The 22,684-nt window shown below is 42.4% G+C and overlaps 1 protein-coding gene across 4 annotated transcripts in view; it reads left to right on the forward strand.

The window, feature by feature from the left end:
- The window catches only part of LOC122551916 (receptor tyrosine-protein kinase erbB-4-like), a 1,076,277-nt gene that overhangs the window by 941,591 nt on the left and 112,002 nt on the right, over positions 1 to 22,684 (forward strand). For all 4 annotated transcript variants that reach the window (XM_087988891.1, XM_087988893.1, XM_087988894.1 and 1 more), the window contains 4 exons: positions 9,635 to 9,710; positions 9,884 to 10,030; positions 17,781 to 17,878; positions 21,829 to 21,999. In XM_087988891.1, the coding sequence (XP_087845017.1) occupies positions 9,635 to 9,710; positions 9,884 to 10,030; positions 17,781 to 17,878; positions 21,829 to 21,999 (492 nt within the window). The remainder of the gene's footprint in view (positions 1 to 9,634; positions 9,711 to 9,883; positions 10,031 to 17,780; positions 17,879 to 21,828; positions 22,000 to 22,684) is intronic.

Here is a 22,684-nt window from a genome sequence, read left to right on the forward strand (position 1 = left end):
AAAACAGCAAAGCCAGCTTCAGGCCGAATGGGATGCACTGGGATCATTCATTCACCTGCTTTTACAGTCTTTGTCAGTGCTTCTGGACAAGGGCACAAACCATCTCACCTTTGTGTTCTTCGCAAAAGCTAGTCACTAATACCCCCTTTTCATGGATTTATAATGGCATGGATTTCTTCTCATAGCCTGTGTGTTTGATTTTCCAAAGTAATCCCCTTACTAGCCTCCTTTTTAGCTCTGACCTTTGGAAGTTGGTCATGGTGGAATCCATGCAGATCTCAGTATAATATGGGTTAGACACCACACCATTGTTGTGAATTGTGCCTGAATGGGCACCATTCCTATCTCTGAATCACATTTCCCATTTCAGACAAGGGACTGGCTTTGACCTGGCCCCACCCCCTGTTTGATAAACTGGACAGTGCTTACGTTGAGACAGTTTCTTTGGCTCGTTGTCACAGTTATGGGATTGAGCTTTGTGCAAGCTGGTTAGTGCGCTTTCTATATTGCAACAGTCGCTATTCTCATGAGTATTTCCATGGTTGTTACATGCTTTAAAACATCTTGGATATTGATAAGTGCTATTTTAAGTACATCAGAAACCGTATTACAAAGAAACAACTTCGAACATAATCGCCATCACGTGGAGTTAACCAGCACTCGGCAGATAGAGTCTGCGTGTCTCTGTATCCAACAATGCTAGAGGCAATGAGAGTTCTGGACTTTTATTTTAATTGGCCGCTTTGATCAATGCAATTCATCACAGAATGTTCCATCAGAAACATTCTAATCAGGCAGTTTCTAAACTTCATCTTTGTCAATGCCCACTTTATACCGTGAAGAGACATCAGCAAGATCATTTACTGATTCCCCTTTGTCCATCCTACTCGTTACATCATCAATAGTCTGTAATAAGTTTGTTAAACCCAACCTCCCTTTTGTAAAAGCATAAAGGCATGTTCACACTGTCTTGCTATATGTGATCCATTGCATTTTTAAGATTGCATAATGTTGCTGAAAAAATACATTGTGTTGAAGCTTTTCAGTTGCACTCATCAGGACAATTCAGAAGAATACCAAAGTATGGGGAAACTGGCATGCTGCATGAGAGAAGAGTGCTGATTGGTTGGCAAACAAATTGGTTGGCAAATAGGGGCACTGCCATAGAGAATGATGACTGACAGTTAACTGCCAAGTTCTGTTTAAGTTATAACTGATTAGTCATGGCATTTCCCTGATAAATGAACCAGCAAATGGCTGTCACCTATTACATATTGTCCTACGGAGTGCAAGATGGAATCTTCAACAAAATGCACTTTATTTTAACAATACTCAGGTCTGTATTACCAGGTGATTATTTGCATCTTAATAGGATTCATCATTTTCTCATCAGCTGATATGAGGCTAACTGTCCTATTCCCTGTTTTCTCTCTCCCTCCTTCCTTTACAATGGAGTTAAATGTGCTCACTTCCAATCTGGGATTACTTGTGGGTAGTGATAATGTCCCTACCTCTGGGCTAGATATTGTGTTCTGTCTGCCTGGGAAGTATGTTGTAATATGTCTGAATACGTTGATTTAAAAATATTGTTTTCTAATCCTCTGGGACCATTTTTCAAAGTAGGAAATCTTGCAAAATCATAACCAATGTCGATCTCTTTGGAATTTGTTAGCATCAAATCCCTTAAGCATCTTTAATATCTTCCCTCTTGTTGATTTTGTTTCTTATTGATATCTTAGCTACCTTTTTCAAGAAGAGAATTTCTGTGAACACAGATGTAAAATATTTGTTCATTGTCTCTGCCGTTTCCTCATTCCCCACAATGACTTTGCCTGTCTCTGCCTTTAAGAGACAAATGTTTACTTTAGATTAGAATACCCTACAGTGTGGAAACAGGCCCTTTGGCCCAACAGTCCACACCGACCCTCTGAAGAGTAACCCACCCAGACCCATTACCCTCTGACTAATGCATCTAACACTATGGGCAATTTAGCATGGCCAATTCACCTGACCGGCACATCTTTGGACTGTGGGAGGAAACCGGAGCACCCGGAGGAAACCCACGCAGACACGGGGAGAATGTGCAAACTCCACACAGACAGACAATCACTTGAGCTGTTCATCTTTGGACTGTGGGAGGAAACCTGCACAGACACGGGGAGAATGTGCAAACTGCACACAGACAGTTGCCCGAGGCTGGAATCGAACCTGGGACCCTGGAACTGTGAGGTAGCAGTGCTAACCACTGAGCCACCATGCCACTAGGCTCCTTTCTTTGTACTCTTGTGAAAACTTCGACTGTTCAAAAGAAATTATACTTATTCCTGCCTAGTTCACTTCTGCTCGACTTTTGCATCTTTTATAAAATTTTCGGTTACTCTTTGCTGGTTTCTAAAAACACACCTAATTCTCGGGTCTTATTGCTATACTTTATGATGTGAAGCCACTTCTTTTCATCTGATATTATCTTTATTTCCTGACTAGACCATAGATGGATCTTACTTGCTGATTTTTGTTTTTTGATGGAATATATTGTTATTGAAGATTTTAAATAATTTCTTTAACTGTTTCCCACCATTTATTTACTGCCATATCTTTTGGTCTACCTACTCAGTTAACATTGGCCACTTTTCCCTTCATACCTATGTAATCCATTTATGTGTATGATTCCTGTTTAGAACCTGAGTATTTTGCTGTCGAAGCTAACGTGGAATTCAATTGTATTGCATCACTTCTTCACAGAGGATATTTTATTCACATTACGATCTAAACCTGCTTCATTGCACACTCCCAGATCAAAAGGAATTTTATCTCTAGTGGGTTCTACAATGTATTCATAGTATCCCTATAGAATGGAAACAGGCCTTTTGGCCCAATAAGTCCGCATCGACCCTCCGAAGAGTAACCCACCCAGACCCATGCCCCTAACCTACACATCCCTGAACACTCTGGTCAATTTAACATGGCCAATTCACCTAACCTTCACATCTTTGAACCCAGGTTCCTGGTGCTGTGAGGCAGTAGTGCTACCCACTGAGCCAGTGTTGATCTAGGAAACTGCCGTGGATGCATTGTACAATGGTGGCATGGTGGCTCAGTGGCTAGCGCTACTGCCTCACAGCACCAGGAACCCGGGTTCAAAGATGTGAAGGTTTGATTCCAGCCTCAGGTGACTGTCTGTGTGGAGTTTGCACATTCTCCCCGTGTCTGTGCAGGTTTCCTCCCACAGTCCAAAGATGTGCAGGTTAGGTGAGTTGGTCGTGGAAACATTGTACAATCACATCTTCCAGACTATCTTTGCCAATTTGATTTGTCCCAACTAAACGAACATTAAAATCCTCCACAATTATTACATGGACTATGCTACAAAATCCGATGACTTCTGTCCCTGATTATTCTTCATTTCCACCATACTAATGCTACCTGCTAATCTTCTGAGCCATTCTAAGTACTAACCTTAAGTCATCCTTTACTATCTGGACTGTATTCCGTTCTGCCTCCCTTTTGGAAATGTGTAACCTGGAATATTTATTTTCCAATTTCAGTTATTTTATAAGCCTGTTACTGTAATGCAATTAAATCTAAACCATTTATCTTAATTTCCACCATAGTTTACTTTTTACAACTTCCTTTTTTTTTCCTGCTACTCTTTTTGACTGAACTTCTCAACACTTGGCAGATTATCATTTCTAGATTTCCTTATGTCCTTGGTTCCTGCATGATAAATTTCAACTGGATCCTCCACCTTCTCATTCCAAGTACATCTCTAGTCATGAGGAAATGGGTTTTATCCCAGCTCTGGGCATGCATTGCAACCTTCAGAAATCACTGCAGAGAACAGTATCTGTCACTTTGATTATGCTGCTCTCTAACACTACCACGTTCCATTCAGACTCCTCACTTGAATGGCATCCTGCACCGTGATGCTATGGTCAATCTGCTCATCCACCTTGCAATCCTTGTTCTCATCCTTACTGGTGGCAAGTACCTCCTAACAGTTAGACAAAGTCACTAGTCTCCACTGCTGTGTTCTGCATACCCTGTACCTACCTGACTCACAGTTATACCCTCCTGTCTTTGACCATTGACAAAATCTAAAGGGTTACTTAACCTAAAGCATTGCTAACCACTGAGCCACCGTGCCACCCCACTGGTTTGCCACTGCTTTCTATTGTTCAGGGTACTGAGGCCAATTGCAACCTTATATTAATCCTCGAACTAAGGTCAGCTGTCTCAGCCAAGGACGTGGAGCTGTAGCTGTCTGGTAAACCCAAATTGTGTGCTGGGGAGACTGTCCCATTCCATACTTAAAGTGAGCATTGGGCATAGCATTATCCAGTCATCAACTGGACATTATTTCCCAGCAAACACAAAGGAATGAAGTCACAACTGTTCCCCCTCTTGTGTGGACATAACAAGGCAGTAACGGCCTGATAGTTTAACCGTCTGTATTGACAGCTGGTATCTCCCATAAAACAGGATAATAAAGTCAGAGAAAATCAAAGCAGTATGTATTTCATAAAAAGCAAGTTATATCTTCCAGTGACTTCAAGGCTTTTATGCCATTTCAAGCTGCAAGTGATGGTTATAAACTACTCAAAATGTACTCTTATAAATAATCTTGACTGCACTGTGAGGTTACAATTTTATAATCGCTCTCTGGCATCAGTTATTTTCTACATAAAGGGACAATCATATTCAAATGCACTGCATTCCTGGAGAAAACATATTTGTTAGAATATATGTGTCTCCATAAGTGTGTGTTTAAGTATTAGGCTTCAGTGTTCAGGTGAATCAAAGTCTTTAAAGCCATCTTGATGGTCATTCTCACTTCTTTCTTATTCAGAAGCAGATTCATAACATCTTGCTATACGACCGCACAGAATCTTTTGGTGTTACTCTGCAAGGAATTATTGCTCTCCATTTTCAAGGTCATCATTTTCAACCTTTTATCAACACAATTTCTCAGCATATGGGACTTCAGTGGATCTGAAACCTTCCAAAGTAGTGAAATAGCTTCTTCAAAGGTGCATTTGAAAAGGAGGCTAGATAGTTACATGAGGGAGAGAAACATAGAGGGTGAAATAAATAATAGGATGGGAAGTGGCTCATGAGGAACGTGAACACCAGTAAGGAACAGGGAGACAGTGAGGTCTGCAGATGCTGGAGATCAGAATTGAGAGTGTGTTCCTGGGAAAGCACAGCAGGTCAGGCAACATCCTGATGAAGGGCTCCGGCCCGAAACGTCAATTATCCTGCTCTTCGGATGCTGCCTGACCTGCTGTGCTTTTCCAGCAACACAGTCTCACCCAGTAAGGAACAGTTGGGCCTGATACACTGCTGTGAAATGCTATGAAAGGTTGCTTGAAAACATGCTTCAACAATTAAACTCTGATCTCAGCTGATTATAACCTGCCTTGCAATAAGCCCTACTAGTCTACTTAATATAGAGTACTTTATCACAATAAAGCTATTTATCACAAATGCTGCTAACACAGAGGCTCAGCAATGACCTTACTGAATAGTGGAGCAGGTTTGTTGTTGCCTGGCCAAGTCCCCCTCATCTTTCTTATATTCTTACAAATTCGATACCTGCCACATCCAACAGACAGTAATTTATCTGTTTTGTATGCTTTTGATTGAAAAGGGATGCAAGATAAGAACAGGGAAGGGGGATGTTTGGCACCTTCAGTCTGTTCTGCCAATCAATTAGATCAAGTCTGATCTATATCTCCACTGCATTTACTCATGTTGATTCCATTTGCCTTAATGTCCTTACCTAACAAAAATCTGTCAATCGCAATTTTGAATTGCTGGATCAGACGCAAAGAGAACTTACTGCTCTCCTTTCTCACTCAAATTAACGTCACTCTGAACATTAAGACTTCAGTCCAACTCCCTATTGACAGCATTCCTGCTGTGGTGCATTGGGATTGTCAGGCTGGACGGCTTGCTCTCCTTGGTGAGCCAACAGCTTTTGTGTATGTCTAATGGCAGCAGGCAGTTTGTGGAGCTCCCACAAATAGCAATGAGATAATGGCCTGATCAGTGTGTCATTATTCAAGTTATATTAGTTAAGACATAAATATTATTCAGGGTAAACTCCCAACTCAAACTTGCAGCAGCAAACTGGCCGATAGCAATCTGGGAGCTACACTATAGGACAATTCCTACGTGTGGAAACAGGTAGAAGCTTGAAATCTGGGAGAGGTTCCTCCAACTGGCCCATGCAATTTTAAACACCAAGCCTGGGAGAATGGACTACAGCTATCGGATTTAACTTACAAAGCAAATCATCAAAATAAGAAGTTGTCCCTTCCTTGTGTAGGGGTCCCTGTTATAGTGAACAGCCAAGAAAATATTCACAGACAACTTTAGGAAAGCTCCTTTCTTCCCCAAACAGCTCAGTGTGTTTTTCCAGCAATTCACAAAATGGGAATTCCTTTACAGGATTAACTGGATTGTGGAGCTTAGGTCCTGCTAGATGAAGGCAGGTTTAATTAGTCAGAGCTCCTGCTCGTAATGATCCTCATCCACTGCTACAAACATAGGGACAAGAGTAGGCCATCCATCCCTTCGAGCCTGTTCCACCATTCAATGAGAACATGGGTGATCTTTGGCCTGCCTCCATACCTTTGGCCCCTATCCCTTAATACCTCAGCTTAACAAAAATTTAGCTATCTCAGATTTAACATTAACAGTCGATGCAGCATCCAATGACATTTGTGGAGGAGAGTTGTGTGTAGAAGCGCTTCCCAATATCTCTCCTAAACAGTCCAGCCCTAAGTGTTGCTGTATAGCTTGATCTGAAAATGTGTTGCTGGAAAAGCGCAGCAGGTCAGGCAGCATCCAGGAAACAGGAGAATCGACGTTTCGGGCATAAGCCCTTCTTCAGGAATCCTGAAGAAAGGCTTATGCCCAAAACGTCGATTCTCCTGTTCCCTGGATGCTGCCTGACCTGCGCTTTTCCAGCAACACATTTTCAGCTCTGATCTCCAGCATCTGCAGACCTCACTTTCTCCTGTATAGCTTGATGTGCAGTGAGGCTAGGTCTGGAAGTCAATGACTAATTGACAAGCCATAAGTTCATAAGATAAAGGATCAGAATTAGGCCTTTCGCCTCACTGAGTCTGCTCCGCCATTCGATCATGGCTGATATGCTCCGCACCCCCATTTTCCTGCCTTCTCTCCATATTACCAAATAAAAATCTATCTAACTCCTTCTTAAACTTACTCACTGTTCCAGCATCCACCACACCTTGGGGTAACAAATTCCACAGATTCACAACCCTTTGGGAGAAGTCATTGCTCCTCAACTCTTTTTTAAATTTGTTACCCCTTATCCTCAGACTATCACCTCTCGTCCTAGAGTGCCTCACGTCTATTTTATTAAAGCCTTTTATCATCTTGAATACCTCAATTTGATCTCTCCTAATTCTTCTAAATTCCACACAGTATAGGCCAGAACTGATTAATCTCTCCTCGCCAACTTAGTTCAGCCTTGAAAACTGACCATTTGGCTAAGTGCAGCAAAAGGCATCCTTAGAGTCAGAGAATGACGCACCTCAAAAGATTCTGGATCAGTGGTGCTGGAAGAGCACAGCAATTCAGGCAGCATCCAAGGACAGGCAAAATCGACATTTCGGGCAAAAGCCCTTCATCAGGATTAAAGGCAGAGAGCCTGAAGCGTGGAGAGATAAGCTAGAGGAGGGTGGGGGTGGGGATAGAGTAGCATAGAGTACAATAGGTCAGTGGGGGAGGAGATGAAGGTGATAGGTCAGGGAGGAGAGGGTGGAGTGGATAGGTGGAAAAGGAGCTGGGCAGGTTGGACAAGTCCTCCCATCCTGGCACTTTCCCCTGCCACCGCCGGAACTGTAAAACCTGTGCCCACACCTCCTCCCTCACCTCCATCCAAGGCCCTAAAGGAGCCTTCCACATCCATCAAAGTTTTACCTGCGAATCCACTAATATCATCTATCGTATCCGTTGCTCCCGATGCGGTCTCCTCTACATTGGGGAGACTGGACGCCTCCTAGCAGAGCGCTTTAGGGAACATCTCCGAGACACCCGCACCAATCAACCAAACCGCCCCGTGGCCCAACATTTCAACTCCCACTCCCACTCTGCCGAGGATATGGAGGTGCTGGGCCTCCTCCACCGCCGCTCCCTCACCACCAGACGCATGGAAGAAGAACGCCTCATCTTCCGCCTTGGAACACTTCAACCCCAGGGCATCAATGTGGACTTCAACAGCTTCCTCATTTCCCCTTCCCCCACCTCATCCTAGTTTCTAACCTCCAGCAACACTGTCCCCTTCACTTGTCCGGACTTGTCCAACCTGCCCAGCTCCTTTTCCACCTATCCACTCCACCCTCTCCTCCCTGACCTATCACCTTCATCTCCTCCCCCACTGACCTATTGTACTCTATGCTACTCTATCCCCACCCCCACCCTCCTCTAGCTTATCTCTCCACGCTTCAGGCTCTCTGCCTTTATTTCTGATGAAGGGCTTTTGCCAGAAACGTCAATTTTGCCTGTCCTTGGATGCTGCCTGAATTGCTGTGCTCTTCCAGCACCACTGATCCAGAATCTGGTTTCCAGCATCTGCAGTCATTGTTTTTACCTCGCACCTCAAAAGATGCCTGTTCAGCCCGTTGTGCCTGTTTTACCTCTCTGGAAGAGCAATTCACCTAGTAGTCCCACATCCCTGCATTTTTCTGAAGTTTACTTCAAGTAACAGCAAATCCAATTTTATTTTTAATGACTTGACTCTACCACTCTCTCAGATAGCACTTCTGCCAATCCCTTATATCATAGAATCCCCACAGTGTAGAAGGATGCCATTCAGCCTATCGAGTCCGCATTGACCCTCCAACTAGCATCCACCCCAAATCCCCACCCCCTTACCCTAACCCTGTAACCCTGCATTTCCCATGGCTAGTTCACCTAACCTGCACATCTTTGGGCTGTGGGAGGAAACCCACGCAAACATGAGGAGGAAATCCACACAGACAGTCACCCACAGTTGGAATTGAACCCAAGCTCCCTGGAGCTGTGAGGTAGCAGTGCTAACCACTAAGATACCATGTCCTTTGGTTCTCCAGCCTCCAGTCAATGAACACAGTTTCTCCCGATCTACTCTACCCAGACCCCTCATGATTTTCAGCATCTTGATCAAATCTGCTCTTCAACCTTCTCCAATCCCTGACTTCTCTTTGTAACTGAAGGTCCACATATCTGGAACCATTCTCATGAATCTTTTCTGTGCCCTCTCTGATACCTTCATACCCTTCCATCCTTTGTGTTGCCTGAAATTGGATACAAGACTCAAATTGAGGCTGAAGCATTGTTTTAAAAATGTTTATCATAACTGTTTTACTGGTGCCCCTCTTTATAAAGCCCAGGATCCCAAATGCTTTATTACCCATGGTTTTCAACCTGCTTTCTCATGTCACACTGAATGAGCGCAGAGGGGAATGAACTGGAGAAAGTTTGCAAGAAAATACGTAAATTTAATCAATGCAGAATAAATGTTGTAGTGCAATGAGATATGTCATCCAATAATTCTTCCTGCGTTAATTACAGAGGAGGATCTGAGAGCATTCTACTAATATCTTTCACCATATCCTTGCAGATGCCGATTAAGTGGATGGCTTTGGAGTGTATTCACTACCGGAAGTTTACCCATCAAAGTGACGTGTGGAGCTATGGTAGGTCCTTGACTGTGAACACTATGTGTGGGTGCAGCAGGAGTTTGTGGCGTGTTGGCTGGTGGACAGCTGCCTTTCCAATTCTCAGATTTCCCTTGCTCTTTCTGAATCCGGCTTTTTGGGCTCAGACATTTAGTGAGGTACCAATGGATTTTGTTTTGGATTTCCTGCAGGTGTCACTATTTGGGAGTTGATGACTTTTGGCGGGAAGCCGTACGATGGGATTCCAGCCCGTGAAATACCAGACATCTTGGAAAAAGGCGAGCGCCTTCCACAGCCTCCGATCTGTACCATCGATGTCTACATGGTGATGGTGAAATGTAAGGGAACCTCATAACTCTGTCAGCATTTAAGAGTAGCTGTTTAAACAATACTAGGGCGCATGTCTGGCTGGAGTTGAATAGTGTACATCGCATGAGTAAAGAGATCACACGCTCAACTGCAGGCAGACGTGATTGAACTAACCTCATTTACACCTCCCAAACAGAGAGGGCAGCGTTGAGGACAATCAAACAAAATACTCAGATCCTACAACAACTCACTGGAGGATGACAAAGACTTAAATTGAAGTGCCAAGTCTCCCAAAGAGTCAAGGGTGCTTTTTGCTCCCGGATTGAAAGCAGGTGATAGCTAATTCTCAACATTTACTCCTTCAATTTTGAGGTTCAGATATATATTAAAACCTGGTTCATAGCACCAGGTTTCCCTTTCTCCTTCTCCCATTCCAGAACCTCAAAATAATTCTCATCTCCACACCCTTTACCTCCAAAGTGTGCGTATATCTCAAATGCAACTCTCCAAATGGTCTCTTTGCTGCTGCTTCCCATTGAGAAGGGCATTGTTCACTGTTCAACCCCCTCACTTATAAAATTCTCTTCCAAAGCCTTCTCTGTCTCCTTCAAAAATATTACTGTTAGTAGTCATTCCTGGTCCCCTCCTGAAAACCCCTTCACCCGCCACTACGTATTGCACTGTTCCCCTAACTCGTTTGTGGAAGTATCTAAAATATTCAGTAGCATGAAAACTCACTGAGCATGCAATTTTCCCTGGGTTCATTGACAGAATTGTGTGCATGTTGATGTCACTGATCATGTCTCCTTTAAATGCAGAATGATCAAGAAGGAAAACAGTGTTAATTCCATTTGCAGCACACTCTGAAGCATTTCCTAGAAACCTAAACAAAGGGTCTGTTTCTGTGCTATATGGGCATGAGTCTGACATCCACTTTCCAGCATTGGGCATTGCTTACCCAGTGGCAGTGGGGATTTTCGTTCAAAAGGAGGCCATTGGGCCATCTTGTCTGTGCCAGCTCTTTGGGAGAACTATCTCAGCAGTCCCACTCACCTGCTCTGTCCCCTGTAATTTTTTTTCCCCTTTTCAAAGTATTTATCCAATGACCTTTAAAAGTTACAACTCAGCCTCCTCCACCAGCTATTCCAGATCAAAAATCCTTATTTCGCTTCAAGATGTCTTGCCAATTACCTTGAATCGTTATCCTGCTGCTATTGAATCTGTTGCCAGTGGAAACACAGTCCTGCCACATAATACCCCAGTTCTCAAAAGGGGTTTGAAGCTATATGAAACGCCATTACTGACATGGTGGTTGAGTATTGGTGGGATGGCTTGTATTAATACCATACACTGGGTGAAGCAAACAGGCAATCAGTTATTCACTCAACATTGGTTATGTGAAGCCTGTTAACTGATGCTGCTAGTGTTCAGCAAATAAATCCTTTGCTGTACATAACAATCTCAGCAATAGAGCTTCAATGAGCCACTTTATTCTCAGAAGCTGCTGCTCTTTATTCTGCTGAATTCCAATTTTATTGAAGTTCATCATAGTCTTTGCCATTTCCTTTTAATATTCAGCCTTTACTTTCCTTGAAATGAAGAATCCATTTTAATACATTTTTGCATCAGTATGGCATAGTTTGACACTCCATATGCATGTCAGTGTTCAGGCAAAATATATTATAATTTAAATTATATCTTTTATAATTGAAAGCTCCATTGTGCCCTGCAGTCTTTGCAAAATTATTTATTTTCACCATCTAGTGAAGGAGCTGCCTGCTTGACTAATGTTCTGTTTTTGCCATGCTAATACAAAGATATGCTGATTTCTTTTCAGAAGATGATGAGAAAAAGATAGTAGAATCTATAACTGGGGATCTTGGCCATAGCTTTTACTTGATTGAAAACTGACCAGAGCTTGTGGATACGCAGGCTTCTGACAATATGGGTCACAAAGCCATGTGTCATGTCCTGAACTGTACCCGACTGTCAAATAGTGTTATAAACGTGGTACAGACAATTTCAATCTTTAATATTATTCAGATTTTGTTGTGAGCCGGAAGGAATCGATGTCAGTTCTTACCGTGACTAAACCATGGGTCTGAGCTTCTCAAACTTCGTTCCCTGTCCCACGGGTTTTCCAACCCTCCCCTGAGCTCACCCCATCTCCCCTCCAGTTTCCAGAACGTAAGAAATGGGAACAGGTTGTTTACTTTTCGGAGGGTAGGTGTGGACTTGTTGGGCCAAAGGGACTGTTTCCACATGTAGGGTTCTATGATAATCTATGATAATTCTTTAAGAGTACTCCATAAAAATAATGGTTAATCTTCTACATATGCCACACCTTTCCAAACTACCCTGTATCCTTTGATTCCCTTATAGTTTTGGATACTATCAAACTATATCTTGGATATCCTCAAGGTGTGAGCAGCCAAAGTTCTGTATGATAGAGAATTGCAAAGATTGGGATAAAGAAATTTCTCCTTGCTTCAGTCGTAAATGGCCTGCCTCTCATTTTGAGACTGTGACCCTGTGTCTTAGATTCCCCAGTCAGCGGAAACATTTTCTCAGCACTAACCCTGTCAAGCCTTCGACAATTTTATATGTTTCAATTATATCCCCTTGCAGTGTTCTAGCCCTCAGGGAATATAGGCCTAGCCTACACAGTCTCTCCTCACAGGGCATCCTGCTCATCCTAGGAATCAGTCTAGTGAACCTTCAGTGCAATCCCCCTAGGGCACATATGACCTTCCTTAGATAAGGTAGTATTCTAGGTTTTGTGTCGTCATAACTATACATCCCCATCCCTTTGTAATAAAGGCCTCCATCCCATTTATTTTCCTTGCTGTACTTGCATGTTACATTACTACACAAGGACATCCATGTGGTTCTTAGTCTCTCACAATTTAAAACATATTCTGCTTTTCTGTTCTTTTCTGCCAAAGTAGATAATTTCACTCATCTCCATCTATTCAATCTTCCATGCTTTTAGCCAGCCAGTTAACCTGTCCATATGATTTTGTATCGTCCCTGCAACCTGGTTACATTACACACAGCACCTCGTCGAAGTTATTCACATAGATTGAAAATAGATCAGGCCCAATCACCGTTTCATGCTGTGCTCAATCAGTTGGAGCTTGTTAACTTTGTCAGCTCTGGAGGAGTGCACGAGGGTATCGTAGAGGAGAGGGTTAGATGTTTTGGGGTTGCTGGATGTGGTGGAAATGGCAGAGGCAGTAGATACTGGTGGGGTGGAAAGTGAAGACAAAGGAATCCCATCATTGTTTGGGCAAGGAAAGGAAGGAGTGAGGACAGGCATGGCTGAGGATCCTGGAGTGGAGGTAATCCTCACTGAGGGACGAGAAAGTCATATTGGAGGCATCCCTGTGAAAGGTTGCACCATCAGAACAAAGGTGACAGAGACGGAGAAGTTGGAATAATAGAACAGAATCTTTGTGAGGGAACGTAGTCACAGAGACCATGGTTCAATTCCCTCCTCAGGTGACTGACTGTGTGGAGTTTGCACGTTCTCCTCGTGTCTGTGTGGGTTTCCTCCGGGTGCTCCGGTTTCCTCCCATAGTCCAAAGATGTGCAGGTTAGGTGAATTGGCCATGCTAAATTGCCCGTAGAGTTAGGTAAAGGGTAAATGTAGGGGTCTGGGTGAGTTGCGCTTCGGCGGTCGGTGTGGACTTGTTGGGCCAAAGGGCCTGTTTCCACATTGTAATGTAATTTAATCTAAAGTAACTATGGGAGCCGGTGTGCTTGCAATGCATATTGGTGGACAGCCTATCCCAAGAATAGAAGCAGTGAAGTCAAGGAAGGGAAAGGTCAGAGATTGACCGGATTAAAATCAGAGAAAGATGGCAGCTGGAAACAAAACCAGTGAAATGTTTTGATTTCATACGAGAGCAGGAAGCAGCATCAATGATATAATTGATGTGCCTGAAAGGAATTGTGGGTAGGGGCCCGAGTAGGATTGGAACAAGGAATGTTCCACATACCTGACAAAGGGACGGGCATAATGGGGAGCCATATGGATACCCGTGGCTTTACCTTTGACCTTGCCAATGTGAGACGGGTTAAGGGAAAAGTTGTTCAAAGTGGGAACAAGCAGAGCCATGCGAAGGAGGACAGTGGATGGTGGGTTTCTTTTCATAGATCTTTCAGATCATCCTGATGGGGGATGGATGTGTAGAGGGATTACAGATCCATGGTGAACAGGAAGGTAGCTGGTGCCAGAGAAATTGAAATTCAAGAACTGATATAAAGCATCAGAAGAATCAAAGAGACTGAACAAGGGGAAAGAAAGAGTCAAGGTAGGAAGAAATAAGTTAATTGGTTGTAGAACCAGCTGAAATTATGAATCTGCCAAGGCAGTCCAGTTTGTGGATTGTGGGAATGAGTTGGAAGCAGGCTGTGTATGGTTGGGGCACTTTGAGGTAGAGAACTGTGAAGGGAAGAGATGAAATCAGTGACAGCCCTGGAACCCACAGCGTCAGTGAATCTGTGTTGATTGTCCAGCCATGTTTTGATTTTCTCAGAGATTCTGGCATTTTCCCTCCTGTTGATGTCAGGTGAACTACCCTAAAGTTCCCATCAGTTCTTGCACCCTCCTTTCCTGATTAGCAGGGTTTTATTTATTATTTTCTAACCCATGTAAGATGTTCCAGAAACTAAGGAATTCTAACACCAATTCTAATGCATCCACTATCTTTCGAGCGGCCTACATTAGGATGTAGGCCTCAGGCCTAGGCAGTTTGATGGCTTTGAGTGCCAGTAATTTCTCCAGTTATTTATTCAGTAAAACCCTTTTCCTTCAGTTCCTCATTCCCCTTAGACCCTTAATTCATCATTCATTTCAGGGTTTTTTTTTGTCTTTCACTGTGAAGACTGTTTAAAAGTATGATTAATGGCTATCATTTCCTTAATCCCTTTTAAGATTTTTCTTATTTCTGCCTCCCAGACACCACACTAAGCTCTTTTTTGCATACCCACAGAAGCTTTTAGAACATAGAATCTTCTACAATCTGTTATTATGTTCCCGACTGGTGTACATTGGTCACAGAGTCATGGAGTCACATAGCAGAAAACAGACTCTTCGGTCCAACCAGTCCATGCCGAACATAATCCCAAACTAAACTAGTCCCACCTGCCAGCACCTGGCCCATATCCCTCCAAACCCTTCCTATTCATATATCCATCCAGATGCCTTTTAAATGTTGCAATTGTACTATCCTCCACCACTTCCTGTGGCAGCTCATTTCATACACACACCACCCTCTGCATGAAAAAGTTGCCCCTTAGGCCCCTTTTATATCTTTCCCCTCTCCCCCTAAACCTATGCCTTCTGGGTTCTGGGCTCCCCACCCCAGGGAAGAGACTTTGTCTATTTATCCTATCCATGCCCCTCATGATTTTGTAAACCTTTATCTGTGTAAAAAATTTGCCTCTTATGTCTTTTTTTAAATCTCTCACCTCTCACCTTAAAAATGTACCGCCTAATCTTGAAAGACCATCAACTCTATCTGTATCTCTCATTATTTTATTGACTTCTATCAGGTCACTGCTCAACCTCCTACGCTCCAGTGAAAAAAAATCCCAGCCTATCCAGCCTTTCTTTATAACTTAAACCTTCCATACCCAGTAACATCTTGGTAAATCTCTCCTGAACCCTCTCCAGCTTGATAATAACCTTTATATAACTGGGCGTTCAGAACTGGACATAGTATCCCAGAAGAGGCCTGTGCAACCTCAACATAACGTCCCAATTCCTATGCTCAAAGAAATTAGCAATGAAGGCAAGCATGCCAAATGCCTTTTTAACCATCCTGTCTATGTGTGACACAAACTTTAAAGAATTATGTAGCTGCATCCTTGTTCTCTCTGTTCTTTCTTTTACTTTATTGATTCTCAGTTATCCCTTGATGAATGCCAAAACTCTCAGGTTTAAGTTTAAGGCTCTTCCTTGAAGATAACATGATCTTTAACTTCTCTTTCAGCCTGAGTTAGTCTACTTCTCCTGGTGCAAATTTTATTCCTTAAGTAATGTATAGTAGTTTTGTATTATGAATTAATACCTTATGTGTTTTGCCCATTACCGTAGCTTTTAATATAGTTTCCTGGTTTACCTTGGCCAAGTAACTCCTTACACCAAAGTAGATGTCTTTCTTTAGACCTAAGATCCTCATGTCGGTGCGAATTGAATCAATCTCGAATGCAATATAACATTTTACTATGTTATGATCACTCTTCCCCAGAGGCTTCACTGCAAGGTTATTAATTGATTCTTTTTTGTTATACATTACTAAATCTATAACATCCTTGACACATTGAACTACAAAACTATCTTAATGCATTCAATGAGCTTGTTCTCCACTCTATTACTGCAAATTTGAATTGTGCAATCTAAATAACAATAAGTGTCTGTCATGTTTATCATTACATACACTTTTAATTTATAGATTTATACTCTGTCTAAAACTACATCTGCAGATAGGGGTTTATCAATTGCTCACATCAATTGTTTATGCCTTCGCTGTTTCACAGCTTCATCCAAATTGATTCCACAGATAAATTTTCTAAGATAAGGTCCCTTCTGTCTGTTACCTTTATCCCACGATTTACTTTTGGGGTAACCCCCCCCCCCCCCTTTAACCAACTCTTCTACAAGTCAAGTATCCCATAATACAGAGGAACCTTGATTATCCTGCATTCGATTATCCGAACTTCAGATTATTCAATCAAGATGGCAAGGTCCTGGTGCTTGGCTAAAGTGTGTTATCCGGCATTCGAATTTTTTCCAACCAAAATACTCTCCCCCCACCCCCGGTGTCATTCGGATAATCGAGGTTCCTCTGTATTTAATTCCTATTAAATTAATAGGGGCTATTAATTTATTTAGTAAGTGAAAATACTTCATGCTTTCAAATGCAGTACCTATAGCTTTGACTACTCTTGTTTTCCTCATGTCATTCTTGCCATTAATGCCCTGTTATCTTCATTAAGTTTTCGGTCCCTGACTCATCCACTTTGCTTATCCTTATGCAAATTGCTGCTCACGCTACATCCTTGACAGCCTGTGAGAGTCTGTTTGCCAGTGTGGCAGAGAGGTGTGGTTGCAATAGTTACCGGAAACCTTGTGCTGAGGCCATCACAGATTCTTCCTATCCTTCTCTGGTGTACCCTCTCCTTCATCCTGCTCAACCTGAAATCTGACAGCCCCCAGCCATCCCTTCGTTGTAAAATTGAGGGAGTCAAGTCTATCCCCGCGTTGGTACTGCTGATGTAACACCTTTAAAGCTGACTTCACTTGAAATATACGTTTCATTTTTGAAGCACAGGGAGAACAACAGTTTGCATTTCCAAAGTACCTTAAACATCGTGAAGAAGTCAGGGCTAGAGATGCAAGGAGGGTAAGGGAGGGAATTCCGGAAACCAGGACTGAGGGAGCTGAAGGCACGATGGAGTGAGGAACTGAAAATTTAAAGCTGATTTTCAAACTGCAAAGAAAACATTACCTGGCATAAGATATAGGAGCAGAATTCGGCCATTGAGTCCATTCCACCATTCGATCATGGCTAATGTGCTGTTCACCGCCAATTTCATGCCATGGCTGAATGTTTGCTGTAGGAGTGTGACATTTTATTTTTACATCTTGTCTTGGTCCTGATGTGTGTGCTTGTATGTTTTGAGTTTATTCCCATATGTTCTTTAAACTCGTCATGGATGACCATGTGGTGTCCTCATTGCCCTGTAAGTTGCTGTTCTCCTTTCACCCAGGCTGGATGATTGATGCCGACAGCAGACCCAAGTTCAAAGAATTGGCAGCGGAATTCTCTCGGATGGCTCGAGATCCACAGAGGTACTTGGTAATTCAGGTCAGTTTAATTTGATTTCAGCTCCTCTGTTGGAATTACTGTATGATTAAAAACTGGGGAAAAAAAACCCCAAAATTCCTCCAGCTTATTGCTGTTAAACATCAGTCTGGTGATCAGCACTGGAACGTGCTCTGTTCCTCTGCTCTATTTATAGAGCTGGCACTGTCAGATTGGAATCATCAGGCAGTTCACCAGGGCCCAGAGTGATGCTGGACCACTTTCAGCCCAGCTGCCTGCCTTTCCCTCTCAAATGACTCTCAGCAACTGGTGGAGACCATTCAGCCCCTCAACCGTGTCAGCTGCATTCATGACGGATCTATATCCAAACAGCAATTACCTAGCTTTAATCACTGTCACTTAACAAATGTGCTGCATTAAAATCTGCCCCTAATACCCTTACTGCATTAACATTTATCCCTTATAACCCTACTATATTAAAACATATGCCTTATAACCTTACACATTAATATTTTGTCCCTAATACTCCTACTGTGTCAAAATCTGTCCCTAATACTCTTTCTGCATTAAAATATGCCTCTAATCCCTTACTTCATTAACATCTATCCCTCATACCCTTAATGCGTTAAAATCTGTCCCTAATAAATTTACTGCATAACATCTTTTCCCGTTAACCTTGCAGCATTAAAATAGCCTATAACACCTATACCACATTAAAATTTTCTCTAATACCCTTAGTGCACTGAAATCTGTCCCTAATGCCATTACTGCTTTAACATTTGTCCCTAATACCCTTACCATATTAAAACCTGCCCTTCATCCCTTACTGCATCAAAATCTGCCATAATACTTCCATTGCAATAGCATTTCTCCCTAATATGCTCACCTCATTAAAGTCTGTCCCTAATAACCACACTGTGTTAACATCTGGGTGGCATGGTGGCCCAGTGGTTAGCACTGCTGCCTCACAGCACCAGAGACCCGGGTTCAATTCCCGCCTCAGGCGACTGACTGTGTGGAGTTTGCACGTTCTCCCCGTGTCTGTGTGGGTTTCCTCCGGTGCTCCGGTTTCCTCCCACAGTCCAAAGATGTGCATACTAAATTGCCCATAGTGTTAGGTAAGGGGTAAATGTAGGGGTATGGGTGGGTTGCGCTTCGGCGGGTCGGTGTGGACTTGTTGGGCCGAAGGGCCTGTTTCCACACTGTAATGTAATGTAATGTAATCTGCCCCTAATTTCCTGACTGCATTAAAGTCAATAATAAAAACCCTTACTGCATTAAAATCTATCCCTAAAATCATTACTGCATTAAAATTGGTCACTAATGCCTTACTGCATTAGAATCTGTCCCTAATACCCTATTGCATTAACACCTGTCCTTAATACTGTTACTGCATTAAAATCTATTCATAATAACCTTACTACAATAAATTGTGTCCCTAATAACCTTAACACATTAATAGCTTGTCCTTCATACCCCAGTGCATTAACATCTGCTTTTAATACTCATAGTGCAGTAGCACCTATCCCTATTCTGCTTACTACATTGAAATCTGTCCCTAACACCCTTAATGCATTGAAATCTGTCCCTAATACCCTTATTGCATTAAAATCTGTCCTTAATATCCTTATTGCATTGAAATCTGTCCCTAATAACTTTACCAATTTAATAAGTCACAGTACCCTTATTGTACTAAAGTCTACTCCTTACCAAATTAATATCTTGTCCATAATACTCTTACTGCATTAAAAATTTGCTCCCAACCCCCTAATGCATTACAACTGTCCCAATACCCTTACTACATTAAAATCTATCCCTAATACCCTTACTGAATTGAAATCAGTTCTAGAAACCTTACAGCATTAACACCTGTCCCTAATATCTTTCCCACATTGAAATCTGTCCCTTAAAGCCTTAGTACATTAAAATCTGTCCCTAATACCGTTAGTGCATTAAGATCTGCTCCTAACTCCCAAATGTTGCATGGACAACAGTACTTTGCAGGTGTGTTACATCTTTAGCAGCTCATTCGAACAGGAAAGACCACGGTTCTAATTGTACATTTGTGTCATATGGAATAAAGATGTGCATTTATAAAGTGCCTTTATCATTGTAAATTGTTACATGTTGTCATTGTAGGATGGGATTTCAGATCCACTCCTTCAATGTCACCAACAATGACTCAAGAGCACCCCCTAGTGACACAATAAGTAATTGCAGGTGTTGAGCTGAATAGTGCAGATCAGGTGGGCCTCCAGGACAATCTCAACTCAGAACGATTGGTAGCCGGCACTAAGTTAGAGGCTAGGTGGAGGAAAGTCAACCTTGAGTGGGCTGGGTGAAATCCTCTGCCTGACCACTAGTTTATTGAGTGGATGTTTCACAAGGACAGGACCGGGCTTATCTTAGGAGGTGTGGACTCTGTGGGAATTCCATTGGCATCTCTTACCCATGAAGTGCCCAGAAAGGGGTTGCTGGTCAACATGTTTGCAACATATGCTGCGCTGCGATTGCAATGTGTTTGCGTTAGGAAAAACGGCAAAAGGATCGATCAGAAGATTACTCGTGTCAGCCAGTGAAAAAATTAGATTGTAGTGTTTCTGCTTTGTGGGTCCTCCCCCAGATATGCTTCATTAATTAAGGGATTAAGTCTGAAAGTGCAACATGCTAATGAGGCCTAGTATCCATCACCACAGGAAGTGATGTAATGTCACATGATTTTGGTCTTTGCAGCCTCATGGCAAGATGAAGCCAGGGTAAGGCAGTTTCTCGGTGAAGAATTCTTAGCTCAACAGACACTGAATACTTTGCAGCTGCACAACGTGACCGAGAATATTATTTGCTTGTTTCAAGAAAGGTTTTTTTTCTCTGAAGCTTCCACTCAAAGTCACTTAGCAGGTTGTCAACTGCAAACTCTCTAATTTTTTCTTTAAAAAAAATCCTTGATGCATTAGTAGCTAGGAGCAGTTTTATCCAGACAGCTGTGCGTTTACCAAAGGAATAAGCATTTTTAATCACCCTGTCAATCTGCCACCTGTGAATAACCCGATTTTTAAATGACTAAAAATGACATGTGAAAAGCAAACAGCCATTTGCTATTGGAGGGCGAGAAAAATGATGTTGAAAAACTTTTAATGTGTGCCTATTCATGCATCCAAAAGATCCTGTTTAACTTTTAGGCCTGCAGGAAGTCCTGTAACCAAATGCAGATTAATTACTATGGTTGCTGCTGTGGTGTTCCTGGACACAAGTAGCTACTACACTTGGTAATATAACATCACCATCGGCACCTCAAAATGGTCCATTTTATGTCGAGTGACGTGAGAAATGCTCAGATGCTGTAAATTCAAATTCTTTCAACCCATAAAATGACCCTTAATAATCACTCTTAAGTTGTCCTTTGAATTCCAAGCTCAAAATGCCAACACATCCAAAACCAGCGTGAATCTAACATAAGCGAATCTGAAGGCTGTTGAGTCTGACTGACTGCTTGCATACATCTATTTTATTTGGAGAAGTCATCTGAAGTAATAATATTCAGGAATGCAATCACTACTTCTTGGGTTAAATGGGTTAATTGGTGAACTGTGTGTCTAATAGGAGTTTGTTGCAGATAACCCATGAGTTTCTGACATATATCCGATACAAGCTAGGATCTTTGCAGCATTTGAACTTCCAGTTTTCATATTTATCATTCAGATTGTACAGTATCTTTTATGTAGCTTCCTTAACTCTTCCCCAATACCCTTGAGTCAGTACCAGTGCAGCAGTCTGATTTTGATTTCAGTTTTATGACTGACAATTTGTTGGGTTGGGCAGCCAACCAATTGATGCAGTCTGTCATGTGTTTCTAACCTGGCTGTGAACAGAAGTCCTGGTCTCGAGAGAGGCCTACGCAGGACATCTTTGAAAGCAGGGAGCTCATCTGTGCGAGGGCCAAGACTGGTATAACTTTGTGCAGCTTTTTAAAATAAGAAACACTCTTATTACAGGGAGATGACCATATGAAGCTGCCCAGCCCGAACGATAGCAAATTCTTCCAGAGCCTGCTGGATGAAGAGGAGCTTGAAGACATGATGGATGCGGAGGAATACCTGGTGCCACAGGCCTTCAACATCCCACCACCAGTCTATAGCTCAAGACCGAGGATTGATTCCAACAGGGTGAGTGAAACAAGCCCTAGATCGATTCGCAAAAATCAAGGACGGCATTGCATCAATATCAAGTAGAAACAACGTTGACAGGTATTCATACTGGGCTTGCAGTTGTCAGTGTGGAGTAAACAATACAGCACAATCAGATCAATGGTCAATGGAGTCTGAGTCACGTGCTCTTTTTTTTAACACGATATTCTGTGTCCCTGGTTCCTGTTTGTGGATCAGTAGTTTGGGACTGTTTGGTTTCAACTCCTCTGGGATTGCAGAGATGGTAGGTTCCGAGGGGCTATGGGTCTCCTTATCAATGGGAGTTGCTGTGCTCCTGTCACTCGGTGTCACTGTGAAGATTCTCCTGAACTTGCAAGAGCTTCTGTACTCTGACAGAGCCTTCTGTACAAGAAAAGAATATACAGTGTTCAAAAAACAATGGTACTTAATTTTGGTTGTTCTCAATTTTCAGTGTGACCCACACAGCTTCTTCAAAGCTTTATTGCCTGATCTGAGCTGCCTGTATTAATGTTTATAATCCAGATTTTATTCCAAATTTGTTCACTACTTCTGTAAAAGATGTCATACTTGATTTGTCAAGCTGCAATTTTTTTTAACTGCCATGAAGTGAAGGGTGGCTAATAGCCAATTACCAATCAGTGATTCATTTTTAACATGATGTTTGGAAAAGGTAGAGCTCAGC

Source organism: Chiloscyllium plagiosum, unplaced genomic scaffold (assembly GCF_037043375.1).
Source record: "Chiloscyllium plagiosum isolate Xiang-an unplaced genomic scaffold, Cpla_swu_hap1 HiC_scaffold_7, whole genome shotgun sequence".
NCBI classification, from domain to species: Eukaryota; Metazoa; Chordata; class Chondrichthyes; order Orectolobiformes; family Hemiscylliidae; genus Chiloscyllium; species Chiloscyllium plagiosum.